Source organism: Mustela nigripes, chromosome 1, assembly GCF_022355385.1.
Source record: "Mustela nigripes isolate SB6536 chromosome 1, MUSNIG.SB6536, whole genome shotgun sequence".
NCBI classification, from domain to species: domain Eukaryota; kingdom Metazoa; phylum Chordata; class Mammalia; order Carnivora; family Mustelidae; genus Mustela; species Mustela nigripes.
The window spans coordinates 12923500-12941511 of record NC_081557.1 but is presented as its reverse complement, the minus strand read 5'-3'; the positions used below and the strand labels follow the sequence as shown (position 1 = coordinate 12941511).

General features: G+C 51.8%; 1 protein-coding gene and 1 pseudogene across 1 annotated transcript; both read right to left on the bottom strand.

Annotated features, from left to right (window-relative positions):
* Positions 1 to 3479: 3479 nt before the first annotated feature.
* On the bottom strand, positions 3480 to 6483 carry LOC132019689 (proteoglycan 3-like; annotated as a pseudogene).
* Positions 6484 to 11857: 5374 nt separating this feature from the next.
* Positions 11858 to 14928, bottom strand: PRG2 (proteoglycan 2, pro eosinophil major basic protein). Its single transcript, XM_059387799.1, has 7 exons — positions 14879 to 14928; positions 14526 to 14560; positions 14239 to 14308; positions 13316 to 13635; positions 12881 to 13012; positions 12290 to 12401; positions 11858 to 12028 (listed from the first exon to the last, which is right to left on the bottom strand). The coding sequence occupies exons 3-7, from the start codon at positions 14294 to 14296 to the stop codon at positions 11970 to 11972; spliced, it is 681 nt and encodes a 226-aa protein (XP_059243782.1). The 5' UTR covers positions 14297 to 14308; positions 14526 to 14560; positions 14879 to 14928; the 3' UTR covers positions 11858 to 11969.
* Positions 14929 to 18012: the final 3084 nt, after the last annotated feature.

Below are 18012 nucleotides of genomic sequence, written 5' to 3'. Positions count from 1 at the left end.
TAGAGATAACTCACCACGGCTGAGCATTGGGCTGGGTGCGCGACAGGGGTCGCCTACTGGGACCCTCCTTTAACAGCAGGGGACTGTGGCTTGGTAAGGGGAAGAGACTGAGCTGGCAGAGCTGGGCCCCCAGCCCCAAGCTTTATGGCTCCAGAGTCTACTATCTTGACTTCTAGGCCACAGCTGTCTGAGAAAAACCAGGACACCCGTGGGCCCCTTTATTTCTGTATGTGTTGAGCTAAACCAAGTGTTTAGGCAGCAGTACCAAGAAATCTGCAGAACCTCAAGGTTTCATATCATAGAGTGGGTCAGACAGCCCCCTCCCTCCACCGGGTGGCTATGCCATCAGAGACACATGGAGGCCAGGTCACGGGCAGGGAAAGGGGGACGCGAGGCTTGCAGACCCTGGGAAGTTCAGGCCCTGAAGAGCTTATGGCTTGTCCAACCCCACTGCACTGGCCAGGCTGCAGCCACAAGGAAGACTGGGAAACAGTCTTCCTGGGTCCTCAGGAAGAGGAAACGGTGCACACAGCACCCTCTGCCCCAATTATCCCCACCTTGCCCACAACCCATCCAGCCCACAGCCACGGATAGTTACACACACCCTTCCCTTGCGTGTTCCTTCTCAAAAAACCTTATTCTCCACAAACGACCCATCAACCTTCCAGAGGTTTGAATAGATAACACCCTCAGGAGTTTCTTCTCCCAAGAGGATCGCCTTTTAATCAAGGGCTATTCAAGACTGAAAGGCCTTAAATAGCCAAAGATATAAATGCCTAATGGTTGAAGTTCAGGCGCAGTCACCGAAGTGCTGCACACTTGAGAGAGAGCTTATCTCCCTCGCCTTGCCTCCAGCGAGCCTCAGTCTGGAGGGGTCTGAGCCCTGCTCTCCACCCCCCCCCCCATCTCCTGTGTTGGCTGGCTAGATACTGGGCTACTGTCTATACTGCCTAGAGCCAGATGGGCTACTGGGGTCGGCTGCAGCTCCTTCCCCATCCAGGAGAGAAGGGGAAGCTGATAAAAGCCAAAATACTGGTCTCAGAGCTCCCTCTTTGGATCTTCCCTTACCAACCCTCCTCCCCCTACCCACAGCCCATTCCACTGTTCTTCTAGAAGCAGAACATCAAGAATTAGCTTGCTAAAGTATGCAAGGAAGGGATGGGGTGGGGGGGTCTGACTTTTGTCAGCCCTCTTTCTTTGTCCCTGGGAAGACCAACATGCTGTGATGAGGGGCTTCCTGGCTCAGTGTCCAACCAAGGCAGATGGACAGACCCCTCCCCTGAGGAGAGGCCTCTGTACCTAGAGGCAGTCCCTGGGCCCGGCACTGGTGACAGTCACTGCAGTACCCACGCCTGTCATTCTGCTGCCAGGATGTTCAGGGGACTCGTCTCCTGCTTTTTTACTACCTCCTTCCCCTGGGGGTCCCCATTCCTATCCTGTTCCATTGACTCTGGCCCCTTTAGCAGCAAAGTCCATCTGAGAACATTGTTCTTTTTGTTCCTGAAACTCTGCATACCATCACATGCCTGGACCGATACACACATGCACACACAGATGTAGACCTGTACACATGTGTTCCACACACACACACATACGCACACTCACAAACCCACTGTTACACACATATACAGGCACACACAGATCCAAGAGTGTTGGGGCAAAGGTATACGGGCGTACACAACACCCAGGTGTATCCATAAATATACATTATGTATATTTATGTACATGTTATGTATCCATAAATATACAGAGGTTGGTTTTTTTAATCCCTACTTTTTTTTTTTAAGATTTTATTTATTCATTTGACAGACAGAGATCACAAATAGGCAGAGAGCCCAATGCAGGGCTCAATCCCAGGACCCTGAGATCATGACCTGAGCTGAAGGCAGAGGCTTTAACCCACTGAGCCACCCAGGCACCCCTACAGAGGTATTTAAAGTGTGCTCAGCACACAGAGGCACACGGACTCGTACAGTTTTGCGTATTTATAGATAGACACTCCCATGTGCAGGGATAGACACAAGCATGCAAGGATTGACTCTTGTACACACCAAGATGCATATACACACATGTACGTGTGCACTCACAAACACACTTGTACACTCTCCCTGCACCCCAAGTGGAACTACACCCTTGGGAAATATGATAGTAGATCACATAGCTAGCTAGTTAGCTCTGTGCCTTAATCTCTCTCCCTCTGCATCCCCACCCCCCGCCCAAAAACGCAGGGCTCTCTGCCCTCCTGATACCCAGCTCAGGCCTGAGCTTCCTGGTTATCAACCCCAGCATCCCGCCTGGAACAAAGAAAGGGAGCAGTGTTCTCCGTCCTTGGGGACAGTGAGGTGAGGGGAAGGGTCTCTAGAATAGGGACAGGAGCCTCACCGCTACCTGATGCTACAATTTTTGCCCCAAGGCCCTCCCAGTGGAAGGCAGCTCCCATCTGAGACTGTGTTCTCTCTAGGGAGGTCAGCTGGGGATGGGGGAAAAGGAGAAGGGATTGGGGTGGGGGACACACCTCAGAAAGGAGTGGAGGACCCATCTCAGGACCCAGGGACTTTAAACTCACCCACAGGGGGCTGGGAGAATAGAAAACAGGAGCCAGTATCTGAGAGGCCAGGAAGATCCAGAGCTAGAGGAACCAGCTGCCCTAGAGTCCCTAGAGGAAGGGACTTCCTCCCTCCCACATGATTCCCAGGTGGGATCTCAGTACACACCATGCGCACAGCAGTTCTTGAATGGGTGCAGTCCCCTCCACGTTGGAAAGCCCATCCACACTTGTACCCCTTATGGGAGCCAAACAAAGCAGGAGGGACAGTGCCCCACTGCGCACCCATGAGGCAGTCCTCCGGCAGTGGAAGTGGAGGAGGCTGGACAGGGAAGGCCCATGGGGAGCTCACCAGCCCAGTGGGTGCCTGGCTGCTCCCGCTAGGCTTCCCCACCCAGCCTGGGGCTCCACTGGCAGTCCTCCAGCGTGTGCAATAATGAGATGGAGTTGGGAAATGCTGTGGGAAGTCTGAGTTTTTGGCCAGGAGAGGCTGGAAGACAGAGCCTGGAGGGGTCCAGGGACTGCCAGGGGAGGTCTGAAGAGAGGGGGCTCCGAGGCAGGGGCTCCACACCTCAGGCTTAGAAGGAGCAGACGAAGGGCAAACACCTTTCACATGAAGTCAGCTGCCAGCAGTGGAAAGCATGGTACGTCAGCGGTTGCCTGTGTGGCAAGCGGTTCTCCTTCCCTCCTTGGCTGGCCGGCGGGGACCAGGACTATCAGGGTGCTTCCCACATGCCCCTTCTAGCTAAGGTGCACCCAGCTCTTCCCGGGCGGGGGAGGGAGGCAGTGTGCTAAGAGCTTCATGAATTAGCTGGTTAAAGTATACTTATTGCACATGATCATCGCAATGACCCCAAAAGATAGATGTTATCATCATCCCCATCTCACAGACGGGAAACGTGAGGCTTAGTGGAGGTAGTAACTTGCCTGGGTCTCAGCCTGCAAGAGGCAGAGCTGGATGTGGATGGCGGCAGGCTTACTCCAGCACAGATGGTCTTAGCCTTGGAGCTAGCTCCCTCACATCTGGCTTCCATGCTGCTCAAAGCTGGCGAATTACCCGTCAGCCAGCCCTAATTCCCACAGCTTCCCTTCGTCCTTCATCCGTACCTTCCGTTCACATCTCCTCCTCTCCTCTGTCACTCCTCGTGGCCCTCATATCAGAGGAAGGATAGCAGCCCCCCAGCCCCAAGCCTAGCGCGGTCGGTGAGGCTGGAGAGACCCCATCTGTCTCCCATACAGGGTACCCCATCACCTGGTTTTACTTTGAGGGATCCCTACATTTCAGCCCTCCTCACAGATGATGTGGCTTCTCCGGCTGGGGGAAGGTGTGAGTTTGGAGAGGTATATTCAGAGAACTCAAAGGGACAGCGTGTGAGAGGGTACCTTGCCACTGCTTTCCCTTGCTCTGGACCCAGTCCCCCTCACCTCTGGTCCATAGGGCTACACAGTTGCCTTCCCCATTCACAGGCTGCCCTGAGGCTCAGTATCCAAAATTCCAGCATCTCCCATCAGTCCATTGAAATCTCCCGCACGGGAACTAAAGAAGTGATAGGCAGGGTCATAGGGCAGAGGTCCCGGGAGACAGACCCAGGGACCCCAGAGAGGGCCCACTGAGTGCTCCTTTCCCCTCTCACCACCCAGTGGGGAGCCAGATCCGCAAGAGACCCATGCCTGAGAGTTTACAGGCAATGCTGATGCAAGCGCCGCCAGCGTTCCCCCATCACACAGAACACGCTTCTCCATCTTCACATCTTCTTAAAATGCAGATTCGAGTTCAGGAACTCTGTGGTGGGGCCCAAGATTGGGCACTTCTGACAAGCTCCCCAGTTTGCCGATGTTGCTGGCCAGGGACCACACACGCGTAGCACATTTCATGGCATTTATTCATCCACAATCCAAGAGCTGCCTTGAGAGAGGGGCTCCATTTTAGAGATGAAGAAACTGAGACTCCAAGGAAGTCATTCAGCTAGTAGGTGACTAAGCAGGGCATGGAGCCTATCTCCTGACTCCAGTGATGCACCAGGAAATGTTCAACGGCCAGCTCCAGGGGAAGGGGAGAACACAGAGGGCAGGAAGAACCCTGATTTACAATTGCCCATTTCCTTGGTGTGCATACCTCCACTGGGGCAGATTTCAAGCTACAGGCATGAAGTCTGTGAGCATGGAGCTGGGATGAGATGCCCAAAATCATTGGTCCCCCAGACCCAGTCTAAGCCAGCTCCAGTGCCACACTGCCTGCTGCTTGAGGCTGGCCTCAAGGGCTGAGATGCGGCTAGACGCCAGCAGGGGGTCCCTGGAGACAGTCAGAGAGAACTTCCTGTCCCCAGGGAGGTTGGTACCTCACCTACCCAGCCCTTGAGCACGCCTCCGATCCAGGCCTGCCCTTCATTGACCTGTCTGGCCATGCGCAGGACGTGATGATCTGAGTTGGAGTTGTGTATGGAGACAAACACCTTCTGCAGACATTCAGCAGAAAGAAGAAAATGTAGGGTAGAGAATTCGCCGGTTTTTCTCAAGTCTCTGAGCCTCCAGAAGAGAGCTTCTCATCTCTTTGTAGGTCAGATATCAATGACCTACTTGCCCTTCTCAATCCCCTCTTGTGTCCCTTGGTCAGGAGCTTTTTGCAAAAACTAATAATACTCAGAATAATCAAAACTTCCATTTGTGAGAGTTTTAATGACCCAGGGACTATTCCAAATACTTCCATGTATCATCTCATTTAATCCTCAACCACATCCCTAACAAGATGGTACTATATATCTCCAGTTGACAAACAAAGAAGCCCCAAAAGGTGAGCTGACCATCCCAGCAACGGAGCCAATGTCAGGCAGAGCCGGGACTGAACACGGGTATATCAAATACCAAAGCCACTCGTGCAGACAGTGGTTCTTAAAGTGCAGGCCCCAGACCAACAACACCACCATTACCTGGGAATTGTTATACGTGTAAACTCTCAAGTCCTGCCCCAGATTTGCAAAGCCATAAATGTATTTTAACAAGACCTCCAGGAGATCCTGATACACACTATGCTTTAAGAACCACTAATCTCAAAGGGAAGAGGTTGAATCTGATCTCCTCCTCACCTCCAGTCCTCCACTGTAGCATCTCTGCAACATACCTGAGTGTTTACAAATTTCTCAAGGTTCCGCACCAATGGGAAGCAACACATCTTGCACCCAGGACTGCCTGGAATTTAAACTTTGTCCACTTCCTCGGGGCACTGAAAGTCCTTGTCTAGGGCAGCTGGGTTGGAATCCATGGCCTAGTCACCCTCAAATGTGTCCCAATAGCCAGAAGACTTGGTCTCCTCTCCTTCTGACTGAATCACCTTCTGGGTCAAGGCAGAGTCTCCCTCCTGCTCCCCTAAACATTCCAGATTCTGACTCAGGTCTGTCTGTGCCTCCCAGCCGTCCAGATTGGGAGCATTATTCTCTGGGAAGAAGGGGTAACCTAAAACGATCTCCGGGGGGGGGGGGGTCCTCCCTTCTTCCAGGACCATGGACAGCTCTGAAGGCCCACATGAGCCACCATCTGTAACCAATACTGGAAGGATCTCCTTAGCATGGGGTGAGGTGAGAACACTTGGGTCGTAGACACAAGTGGGTGAGATCCTGACTTCTGGCTGACACCGCTGGTGTGTATTCTGGGAGGAGGCACCTCTGAGAAGTCCTTCCTCTTCACAGGTGGTGGGGTTTTCCTCTGAAGTAACCCTGGCAGAAAGTTTGGGTCACAGTTCCGAGTCCAGGAGAAATCTAATTAGAGATGGGCTGGGGGTCAACCAAAGGGGGGCAGCTGTGGCCCTGGCCCTGTGAGGCAAAATACCTGCAAGAAAAAGAAGAAAAAAGAAAGGTTGGTGAGACAGGAAGGGGAGGCTTACCCAGATGGAGAGCAGCAACTGTCCCTAGCAGGAGAAGGGGCAGGAGCAGGGGGCCTTTCATTTCCACTCAGGCTTGGGACAGGGACACAGCTCCCCTTCCCTCCTTGTGGGTGCCTTGTGTGTCTGCCCAGCCCCTGGCAGACAGGGGACAAAATCCTTGTTTAACCAGTTGATTAAGGGGCAAAGATTGGTTAGAGCACTCTTTCCTCCCCAGAGCACAGGCACTGAACTGGAGAATTAAGAAAAGGATGTGGGATGTCAGCTCAGGTGCAAAAGTCCCTTTTTCCCGAAAGCCCCATCCCTGCTCCCCCAGACGGCCCTTAGCTCAGACCCTTGCCCCTGCAAGAACGGGCCTGCTCTGAGTCAGGGACACTATCATTCATACTGGGAAACAAGAGGGAAAGGGTGCTGGCCACGGTGGTCCTGAGGACGGGCTTCCAAGTGGGTCAAGCACTCACCTCTGGGAATCTTGGGTCTCCACTCTCAGTGCTTCCGGCTTTGGGGCCCCAGAGGAGGCTGGGTCAAGGCTCTCATGCTGGGCTTCTGGGGAAGCTGGAAGAGGCAAGGATGATTGCCCCCTGCTGCGGGGGAGCACAGAGGAGCTGATAATAAGAGTTTTGTTCAGTCCTCTCACCTTTGAGAACTGCTGTCTTTTGGTACTTCAGAGACCTATGTCCCAGGGCTCTCTTCCCATGTGCGTATCCAGACACCTTGCTGTGCTCAAGAGTACCCCAGCTGACTGTTGTCTAGGCATTATTACTGCCCCTATAGTGTCCTAGTCTGAACAACACTCCTTAACCCCAGGAGCAGCCTTCCCCTGGTCAGTATCCCAGCTAATGAGGTGGGGAATCCCAGAGAGCTGGGAGACCATGTGGGGAGCAGGTAGGAGGCCAAGGGAGGCTCTGCCCTCCTGAGTACTCACGTATCTCAACGAAGTCCTCTATATGCATCACACCCCCGATTCCTCATCTTCACCTCATTCCATGAGAAGGTACGCTGATCCTTACTTCACAGATGAGGAAATGAGATTCAGAGAGGGAAGGCAACTTGCCAAGTTTGCACAGGCAGTAGGAGAACTGGGATTTCTAAGTCTTTTTGGTTTGAAACCCTTGTCTCTCTCTGATTCTGTCTCAGTCTTTACCTGACTCTCTGTCTCTCTCTCTCCTTCACTTACTTCCTTTCTCTCCGTGTCCTCTTCCTTTTCCCTCTCTTCCACATCTTTAATCTCCCTCTCTTTCGCATCTTTAAAATTGTATGCTCATTTTTTATGATGTGGCTCTAGATCAAGGTTCTCAACCTTCCTGCTTGCAGGAAAATAGTTCTTTGTTGGGGGCTGGGGGGTGTCCTGTGCATTGGAATGAGTTTAGCACTATCACCTCCCTGAGTCATGATGATCAGAAATGTCTCCGTACATTCCCAAATGTCCTCTGTCACCCCCATCAGCTTCTAGATCACTGATCTAGAACATGTAAAACATGCCATTTTGTCCAATCTCAAGGCATAATCTTATGGCCAGGAGGCAGCAGCCAGAATGGAAAGCTTCATGCAGAGTTGTTGAGACACTCCAGGCCGCCCCCTCTCCATCCCCATCTCCCACCAGCATTCTATCACCACCAGGGTTGGGACTAGAGGGATGTGAGCAAGGCACTTGCCTCAGTTGCAAAACTGAAGAGCCCACTAAAGAATTCAGTAGTCAAGAGAAACACTATTTTAATGTGATCTTTATTAAAAGTCAAAATACATACAAAAAATCCACAATTAACAAAATAGCAAACTTTGAATCAATCAAGCTCTGGCCAAATTCATTGCAGTCCAAGAAGAGGCCACCAAGCGCTGAGCCCTGATTTTGCTGGATATCATCATCAAGAGCTAGAGGACTTGTGGGGGTGGGTGTCTGTCTCAACTCTGTGCCATCCAACCAGGCAACACACATCTGATTCTTGGATTCCAGCCCAGCACACCAGTACCCAGAATACCAGATAGGTAGCCCAGAAGGTGAAAAGGCCTGAGTCCTCCCCTCCTCTGTGGTCTCAGGGGACCTACGAATGGAGAAGTACCTGAGAGATCATTTCTGTGCTCAGTTGCAGAGTAACGGTCTTGCCCACTATCTCCCCAGCCCAACAGACTTGACTCTCAGCTTCTCTTCCTGACTCAGGGACGGGGAGCTGGGTCAATTTCATGCCCCCAAAACCTGGTCCAGATTTTGAACTTGAGATCTCCCTAGTGGGAGAGCTAGACCCCCTCCCATTTTTCTTGCCCATCCTGGGCCCAGCCAAGGATATCATTTCCTTAGTGTTTGGGGTGACCAGCAAAGACAGCTTGCACCATGATAAGCTTTACATGTGTCTTTTCATTGGAACATCCATTTCATAATGAGACAATGGCTTCTCAGAGTGCTTAAGACACAGCAAATCAGTGACAGGCCTAAACCCAGGCCTTCTAGCCTCTTAGCCTGCCCACGGCTCCGTTCCCTCTGCCTCCTCTCCCAGACCTCTCCTCTGCAACTGGCCCCTCTTCACACTCACCCTATTTTCTTTACACACAAACCCAGAGAGAATGCACTCTTGGAGTCATGCCCAGATCCAGACTCAGAATGTTCCCAGGCACCCAAACGCCTCTTTCACGGCTCTTTCTTGCATGAATCCCCCACAGGAGATCTCCATGGACTGAAAGCCCCACTTCTGTCACAACACACAGCCCCAGCAGACAAGATGGATGAGGACCAAGACAAATGCAAAGACAGTCCATTGAATTCAGTGACCTCCTCACTGACGAGTGAAGCTTGTCTGATTCCAAAATAATACTGTTGAAGATCCTCCATGGACCAAACACCATGTTCCACTAAGGCTTTAATCTCCGTGATCCTACTTACTTAATTTTTATAATCATCCTGCAAATTAGGAATTTTCTTCTCTAACCTCCATATCTACCGCACAAGAGTTTAAATGCGTTGACACAACTAGTAAGAAGCGGCACGTGTGACGCTGTCAGATTCCCACATCCCTGCTTTCTTTGATAGGCCCAGCTGTGTTAGCCCCAGACATTCCGGCCAGTGGGGCCAACATCTCCAGCACACATGAGACTCCAATCCTCTGGCCAACTGTTTGCATTTCTATTCACAGGATCCAAACACTGCCTCTTGTCTCGAGATTCAGCCCTGCCCCACATTGTGCAGAGGGCGGGTCTCTCCATCTGGAGGGACAGCGTGGTGTGATGTATCCTGGAATCCTGAGTCCAAAGTCAGCCCATCTGTGGCTCCGTTTTCTCCTCCAAGAGCAGAGGCTCGTGGCAGGACCTCCATCTAATGAGCCAAATTCCTAGAACAGTGCCTGGCTCATGGGGTTGGGAGGCGGCCCTTGTCAGGAAGCCAGGACTAGAACTGCGACCCCAATCAACAAGTAAGCACTGTGTGTTGATTGAACTCCTGCTGTGTGTGTTACACAGTGAAACGAACTCCGGGGACTCCATCCTAAAGATGCAAGTTAGCTTCTTCAGAGCTCAGTTAGCATCTTGTTGGAGATGAAAAAATGACACACAAACCCACCTTTGGGGTTGCAAGGCCAGTCCTCTTATTTCATTTTTTACTTTTTTACAACTTTTCTTGTGGACATATAACATGCATCCTGTAAAATGTACTAGAGGGTGGACTGCTCATGGGATTTTCACAGAGAGAATGCACTCTTGGAGTCATGCCCAGATCCAGAAGGTTCCCAGGCACCCAAACGCCTCTTTCACGGCTCTTTCTTGCATGAATCCCCCAGAGGAGATCTCCATGGACTGGAAGCCCCACTTCTGTCACAACACACAGCCCCAGCAGAAAAGATGGATGAGGACCAAGACAAAGTCCACCTCCACTTAGCGTAAAGCCTGGCACCTAGTAAGTGCTTAATCAATGGGAAATAGCGTTACTCTTTATTATGCATATTGGAATAAAGGGAAGCTATGCTTTCTCACAGCAGAATATAGTCTATGAGGACAAGGAGTGAAAGGTCTACTTCAGCGGCATCCTCCGCAACACGCAGCCCCAGGCTGAACCCAGAAGAGTGTTCCAGAATTCCACCATCTTTGAAGTCAGCAGACTGTCACAGAACAGCAGCTATAATGGGCTGCATTCTGATTTCTGTCTTTCTCAACTAACCATACAAGCTTGAGCAGGCAGCTTCCCCCGTCTGGGCCACACTCAAAAAATTCAGGTTCCTGATTTGCCTCTGGAAATCTGAAGCCACCTGTAATTCTATGTATTTGAAGAGTCTGGGAGGAAAAGTCGCTTTAGGGCATTGACTCCTTATTTTCTGCTAACCTCCTTGGTTGAGTAAGGATTTGGAATGCTTTCCTTCCCCGTCTCCGACTGGGACTCCCTCCTGTCCAGCTGGATTGGAGTCCTATGCCCCAAGATGAACTCAAGGGTAAGGGAGTGTGTCTTGCCTCTCCATGGTGCTCCATCCCTAGGTGACCGTGTTCTGGAAGCAATCAGTGCTACCAGCCACAGGATCCTAATGGTTGAAAAAACATTCAACCGTAACAGAGGGCTGAGTCACAACACTGGCCTCATTTCGAGGTTCTGCCGTGGGTCCATCTTTGCATAGGCCCGTAACTTCTCTGAGCCTGGTTTTGTGCAACGGGGTAATAATTATCGATCACACAATGTCAGCAGGGGGTACTTCATGGGTGTGCAATAAGCAGTAACAATTAGTAGATGTTGTTGTGCTTCTATTATAAACAACTATATGTTCCCGAATGGCTGGAAGCTGGGTCTTCCTAGGTCTTATAGAGAGTTGGCCCTACGGCATGCTGTCTTATATTGGGTTTCCCCAGAAAGAGGTCCTGAGACAAGGATTTGAGTACAGGTGGCTTATTTGGGAGGCACAAGGACACTTGTAAGGAAGAGGACAATTCAGATGGATCGCAGGAGACAGCCAATAACATGTGCATTCTAAAGCCAGCTGCCTCCCAGGGTAACTGGCAGTTGATCCCCCTGGGAAACCCTAGGAAACAGGACCCAATACATGCCTTAGAATTAATCCATTTGAAGGGCAAGAGACTGGGACACTCGTACTTCCACTCCTGCCTGTTGTGGACTGTTCCCGGGGACATGTTAATTCCCTGGCCCACTAAGGCAACCGCACTCTGTAAGGAGGAGGAAAAGTCCCTGCGTTAGAGATGCCAGCACAGGACTGGGAGAGTGAGTCCAGCGGGAAAGAAGAAAACAGGTGGGGGTCCTGACAGCACCTGCTGTGCATGTGCCAGTAATTAGAAGTCGTGTGAAGAGCTCCCTGAGCCCTTTCTCCCATCTTCAAGAAGACCCTCCGGACCCCACCCCATGCTCCAGCCGCCTTGCTAGGAGAGACGGTGGAGTGGGGAGGGTGGTCATTGCAGGGCAGAAAGTTCGTGGGTGGAGCTAAGCCGAGAGAATCAGTGACCAGAGGAAAAAGGAGTCAGTTTCAGGGAAGCAGTTTTATTGCTGGGGGCTGGAAGCAGGGGCAGCAGGTGGGGAGAGGAGGCAGCTACCCGGGAGTGGGTGGCTCTGGACTCCTGGCTGGGTCTCGCTCAGTAGGAACAGATGAAGGGGAGTTGCCTGCGGCAATGAGTGCGACGCCAGTGACCTCCTGTGAAGGCAGAACCGGAAGGGGCCTTCAGCCTCTGGTTCCCCCTGACTCTGCCCCAAGAGGGCCTCCCCCCTACCACCCCGCCCCATTCCTTACTCCTTAGAGAGGGAGTCCGAAGACTCAGCAGGCCCCCCGCCCCAGGCACAGACCTGTCCCAGCACCGCCTCTCTGAGCCCCTCCCATCCCACCACTGTGTCCACCCCCCTAAACCCCCCCCATTGACCCCCGCCTCCCCATCCTTCATCCCTACTCCCACTTCACCTCGGGTACACAGGGCCACACATTTGCCACCCCTGGCCCGGGGCTGGCCAGCAGCCCAGTATCCAAAGTCCCAGCGACTGCCATCAACCCAGCAAAAGCGTTTCCAGCGACCCTGGAGGAGGCAAGAGCAGAAGATGTGGGCGTCGGCAAGCACGAAGGAAGAGCAGATAGGCAGAGCTGGAACTGTCCCAGCCCACGCTTGCCCTCGACCACTGGGCCCTGATGGACACTGTCCTAGTCAGCTGCAATGCTGACCCACAGTGATCATCACCGTCACATTCTATGCATGGCAGTGATGCACTCATCCATCTGGCCCAAACCCATTCCAGAGATGCAGAACCAGGCTGACTGTCTCACCCAAGTCGCACAGACAGACAGACAGAGGCTAAGCAGAATTTGGCCCCAAACCTCCTCACTCTGAATCCTTGGTTCCTCCCAGTGCCTAGGCAGCCTCCTGGGTATCTCACCCCAGCTGTTCGTCTGTCCCCAGTTCTTTGGAGGATCAAAGGGGAAGCATAGACAGAGCTGCAGCAAGGTGAGCACTGGTTGAGGTCAGGAGTGCTCCCCATTTAGAGCCGGGACCCCTCTTACGCAGCCTACGACCCTGCCTCCGATCCAGACTTGGCCCTGGTTGAGCCTGCTGACTGAGCACTGGAGCCGGCGATTGAAGTAGATGTTGTGGACAGAGATGAGGTTGCCCCTGTAGCATCTCCGGCAAATAAACTGTGGGACAGGAGAAAAGAGAAAGGATGGAGTGACCCCTTCAAAGGAACTCATGCAACCTTAACCTTGGGTCTCCAAATCTTCAAAATCCATCCTCTCCACCCCCATGCCCACCTCCATAGCCATTTGAAGGCTGGAGATCTGTTTCCACGGGCTGCCCCCCTCTTACCCTGACACCTGCGCAGGCCCCAGCCCCTGTTGACACCCCCAGGCTCTTCAGTGAGGCAGATACGGATGCGGAGGCTGGAGGCATCTGTCCCCCCACCCCTCCACAGGCCTCAGCTTCAGCCCCAGACCACTCACCTGAGCTGAATCAAATCTCCTCGCTCTCCTCACCAGGAGGAAGCGGCGACAGTTCTTGCACCCAGGGCTGTCCTCCAGTTTCACCGTGTCCTCTTCTTTAGGGCACTGAAATTCCTCGTCCTCTGCATCCAGGGCTAGGGAAGACTCTACAGACCCCTCCTCCTCAGGGGCATCTTCACTTCCAGAGTACTCCTCCTCCTCTTCCTTGAGCAGCGTCAGCTCCCCCGGAGGGGCCTCCTTTGCCTCGTTTTCTGGCATCTCCCCATCCTGAGGCACGGCCTCATCTCCTAAGAAGCTCTCAGAGTTCGATGTTTGAGTCCCTGGCAGGGAGAAAGACCAGGTGTCCCTTCTTCACATCGACCCCTTGTTCTCCAGCACCACGGACAGCGTCTGTCTTGACCCTGGTGGGGGGGGGGGCGGGAAGCCTGGAACCCAGGAGGAGCCTCCCCCTCCTTATCCTCCCATAAGAGGTCATGGTGTTAAGAGCAAGGACTCAGATTCAGACAGTTGTAGATTTACGTACTGGTTCCATCCCCTATTCGCTTTATTTTTCCATCTGTGGTATGGGTACACAATATTACATACCTCATGGGATGCTGTGATGTTTAAAGGACGTAATGCATAGAAAAGGCTTTAGCATGACACACTCAGTGAGCTCAAGGTAGAAGGAAGCTATTATTGTATTCGTCATTGGTATTGGGCAGAGAGAACAAAATCAAAAATCAAAATCAAAATCAAAAATGTCACAACAGAGATGCCCTGAGGAGCCCCTTCGGCTCCTGGCTATAGAGCCTCTGCTCCTCCAGGTGTGCAAAGATCCTGGTGTAGGGCAGGGCCACTGAAGGAGATGGTTCTGTGGCTGCGACCCCATGTACTCTAGAAAGGAACAAAGTGGAGCGAGACTGAAGGACAAGGAGACTTACCCAGATGGAGAGTTGAAACTGTCCCCAGTAGAAGAGCCAGAAGCAGGGGGACTTTCATCTCGGCTTTCTTCTGCAATGAAGAACACAGCTTGTCACACACACACACACACACACACACACACACACACACACACCCCTTGGGAGTGGGGTGGAGAAAGAGAAGGTATTACAAGAAGCCCCTGAAACTCCAGGATGCTGGGACCCTTTCTGAATGGAGTGAGGCAGACCGTGACAGGCAGCCGAGGATGGCTTTCCTGTGAGCCTGCAGGTGACAAAGGGAATATTACCTTTATTGGTTTGTACTGAACGGGCCCCTCAGAGTCTGTGAAATGAGAGAGAACCAAGAATCAATGACCGTCGGTCTTCCCAGGAATGAATGGTGTTTGGCTAGTGCGTTCCCGCCTCACAGCTCCGAAAGCCAAACACACGCACCCCCACGTCCTCCACACTCTGCCTTCACAGCCGAGGAGGCCTTAGAAGGAGTATGAGAGTCTTGCCCCTGCCGACCCCTAAAAGCCACACGTAGTCCCAGCCAGCCCTCCAGAACCTCTCAGCCTGGGCCAGACCCCTCCCCGAAGGGTGAACACATACCCCCCTGAAATCAAATGAACACATTTCCCGTGAGAGGGAAAGCACTAACCTGCCCAGAGGTCTTCCTGCTCCTGCGGGGTTCACAAAGCTCAGACTCTCCTTTGACATTTTATAGAGGGGTGTCAGAGGAAGTTCCCCAGAGAAAGGAGGGTTTCTCCAGCCTGAGGGAAATGGGAGGGCTGATAAGAAGTGTTTCCTCTGCCCATTTTTTTTTTTTTTCAGAAGATATGAACAGACACTTCTCCAATGAAGACATACAAATGGCTATCAGACACATGAAAAAATGTTCATCATCACTAGCCTTCAGGGAGATTCAAATTAAAACCACATTGAGATACCACCTTATACCACTTAGAATGGCCAAAATTAACAAGACAGGAAACAACATGTGTTGGAGGGGATGTGGAGAAAGGGGAACCCTCTTACACTGTTGGTGGGAATGCAAGTTGGTGCAGCCACTTTGGAGATCAGTGTGGAGATTCCTCAAGAAATTAAAAATAGAACTTCCCTATGACCCTGCCATTGCACTACTGGGGTATTTACCCCAAAGATACAGATGTAGTAAAAAGAAGGGCCATCTGTACCCCAATGTTTAGAGCAGCAATGGCCACGGTCGCCAAACTGTGGAAAGAACCAAGATGCCCTTCAATGGACGAATGGATAAGGAAGATGTGGTCCATATACACTATGGAGTATTATGCCTCCATCAGAAAGGACGAATACCCAACTTTTGTAGCAACATGGACGGGACTGGAAGAGATTATGCTGAGTGAAATCAGTCAAGCAGAGAGAGTCAGTTATCATATGGTTTCACTTATTTGTGGAGCATAACAAATAGCATGGAGGACATGGGGAGTTAGAGAGGAGAATGGAGTTGGGGGAAATTGGAAAGGGAGGTGAACCATGAGAGACTATGGACTCTGAAAAACAATCTGAGGGTTTTGAAGGGGCGGGAGGGTGGGAGGTTGGGGTACCAGGTGGTGGGTATCATAGAGGGCACGGACTGCATGGAGCACTGGGTGTGGTGCAAAAATAATGAATACTGTTATGCTGAAAAGAAATAAAAAATAAATAAAAAAAAAAAGAAGTGTTTCCTCACTTCCCTGGAGAGCCCACTCATCTGCTTCCAGATTCTCTCCTGACACCCCTTTCGGGAGCCTGGGGGCCATTCCGGGCCTGCCATTCCGGGAGCCTGGGGGCCATTCCAGTGGTTCTTGTCCTAGGGCGCACTTCAGAATCTCCCAGGGAGCTTTTCCAGAAGACACAGCCCCTCTGCTTCACTAATGGGACCGCGGACTGCCACAGGCATTTGGGAAATAAATCTATTAAGATTAAAGGTGTACCTATCACTGGCTCATTTTCACTCTTTGGAGACTGTCCTTTGGAAATAAAAGCACCTATAAGGAAGAACACTTTTTACAAAGTTGCGTGTTGCTTTCCCGTTTGTAAAAACAGAAGTCTCCATGAGAACAAGGAGCTGGCTCTCCTCTGGATGGATAGGCAGTGAACAGGAGGGAGGAAAACAGGGCGTTCTGGGTGTGAGCAAAGGTGTGGTGATGAAATGACCTTGGCATCAGCACAGGACAGTGTCCTTTCTCACTTAACTAAAGTTAACAGAGTACTCATTGGAAGGGGGTGGGGAAAACAGAGTACATCCCATCTTTTTTTTTTTTTTTTAAAGATTTATTTATTTATTTGAGAGAGACAGAGTGGAGGGAGGGGCAGAGGGTGAGGCAACAGAAACAGATTTCCTGCGGAGCACGGAGCCTGACACGGGACTCGATCCCATGACCCGGAGATCACAACTGGAACAGAAATCAAGAACCCGTCTGTTGTTCAACCAACTGAGCCTCCCACGCACCCCAAGGACATCGCATCTTGAGCCAAAGAATGGAGAGACCCTTTCCCCCACGCCTACTGGCTTAAGGAGACAGAATGCAGGAATCAAGGACATGACTCAAAACCAAAAGAGACAGGAAGGTTCAACAGCTGCATTCGCTCACCCCGAGCCCCAGGCCCCCCGAAGGGCCATTCCTTCTGTTGGACAAAGCTATTGCAATCAGAGCAATCAGACAGGATAGGGCCAATTCTTGGAGGCCAGCTGCTCTCAGGCACCCCAACCCGGAGGGAAGTCTCTCCTTTAGGCCCCATAATCCAGGTTAGCGGCCCTAGAAATTCTATTTCGTCAACATCCACTGGGGGGGGAGAGCAGTGGCTGAGGGTGTGGGTTCGGCAGTCAGAGAGTCCAAGCTGGAACCTAGTGTCTACCACATCATAGCTGTGTGATCCTAGGCAGGTTCCTTAACCTCTCTGTACCTCATTATCATTGTTTATAAAGTGGGGACAACTATCCCTCCCTGGGTCGTCAGAAGGAACAAATGAGAGTGTGTGTGTGGCGGACTTGCTGTGGGCCGACCGGCCCCCTCTCTGCTTTCTGGTTTCTAGAATTCCACTTCCTGGGAATCCTGGTGGAGGGAAGGCCTCTCATTCTTGAAAAGAAAGTGCCGAATAGATTCCTAGCCTCCCTTGCAGCTCATGATATGACTGGGGCTCCATCGAATGGGAGCATCCAGTGAAGACTTGTCCTCCAGAGCTCATGACCGAGAAGCAGAGGCCAAGAAGACCTCTCCTGGCTGAGCCAGTGGTGTAGACCCAGTTCCTGGGGTGGCAGTGTCTATGATGCCATCCAGAGGGGGGATCCAGGGTCCAGGCCCTACGCTGCTAGCCACAGGGTCTGAATCACAACAGCAGTGGTAGTTAGGGCCTCCCCACACCCCTCCTAAGGCCTGGTTTTGGCCCCTGGTTCTCTTCCTGCAATTTTATTGAACTACCTCATTTCCTTTCAATAAATTCGTTTTTCTGCTCTATATCCGGTGGGGAGAGGTTCATCTGCGTGCCCCAGAACCCTGGCTGAGACAGATGTTAGCCCAGGACCTGGCATGTAGTCACTGCTCAGTCAATGACAGCTGCTCCTGTGAACAGATCTAGAAGTGATCCAGGTCCCTGGGACTGACCCACATTAATCAAACTCCCAAGAGACCAATGTCTACATCTGGTGCCAAGGACATAATTTAGGTTGACCTGAACCCACTTAGGGCCTTCTGACGCACACATTCTCTCCCTGCCTCACAAGCTACAAATGTTGCTCAATTTGTGTCAGTTTATCATACAGCATAGAAGAGT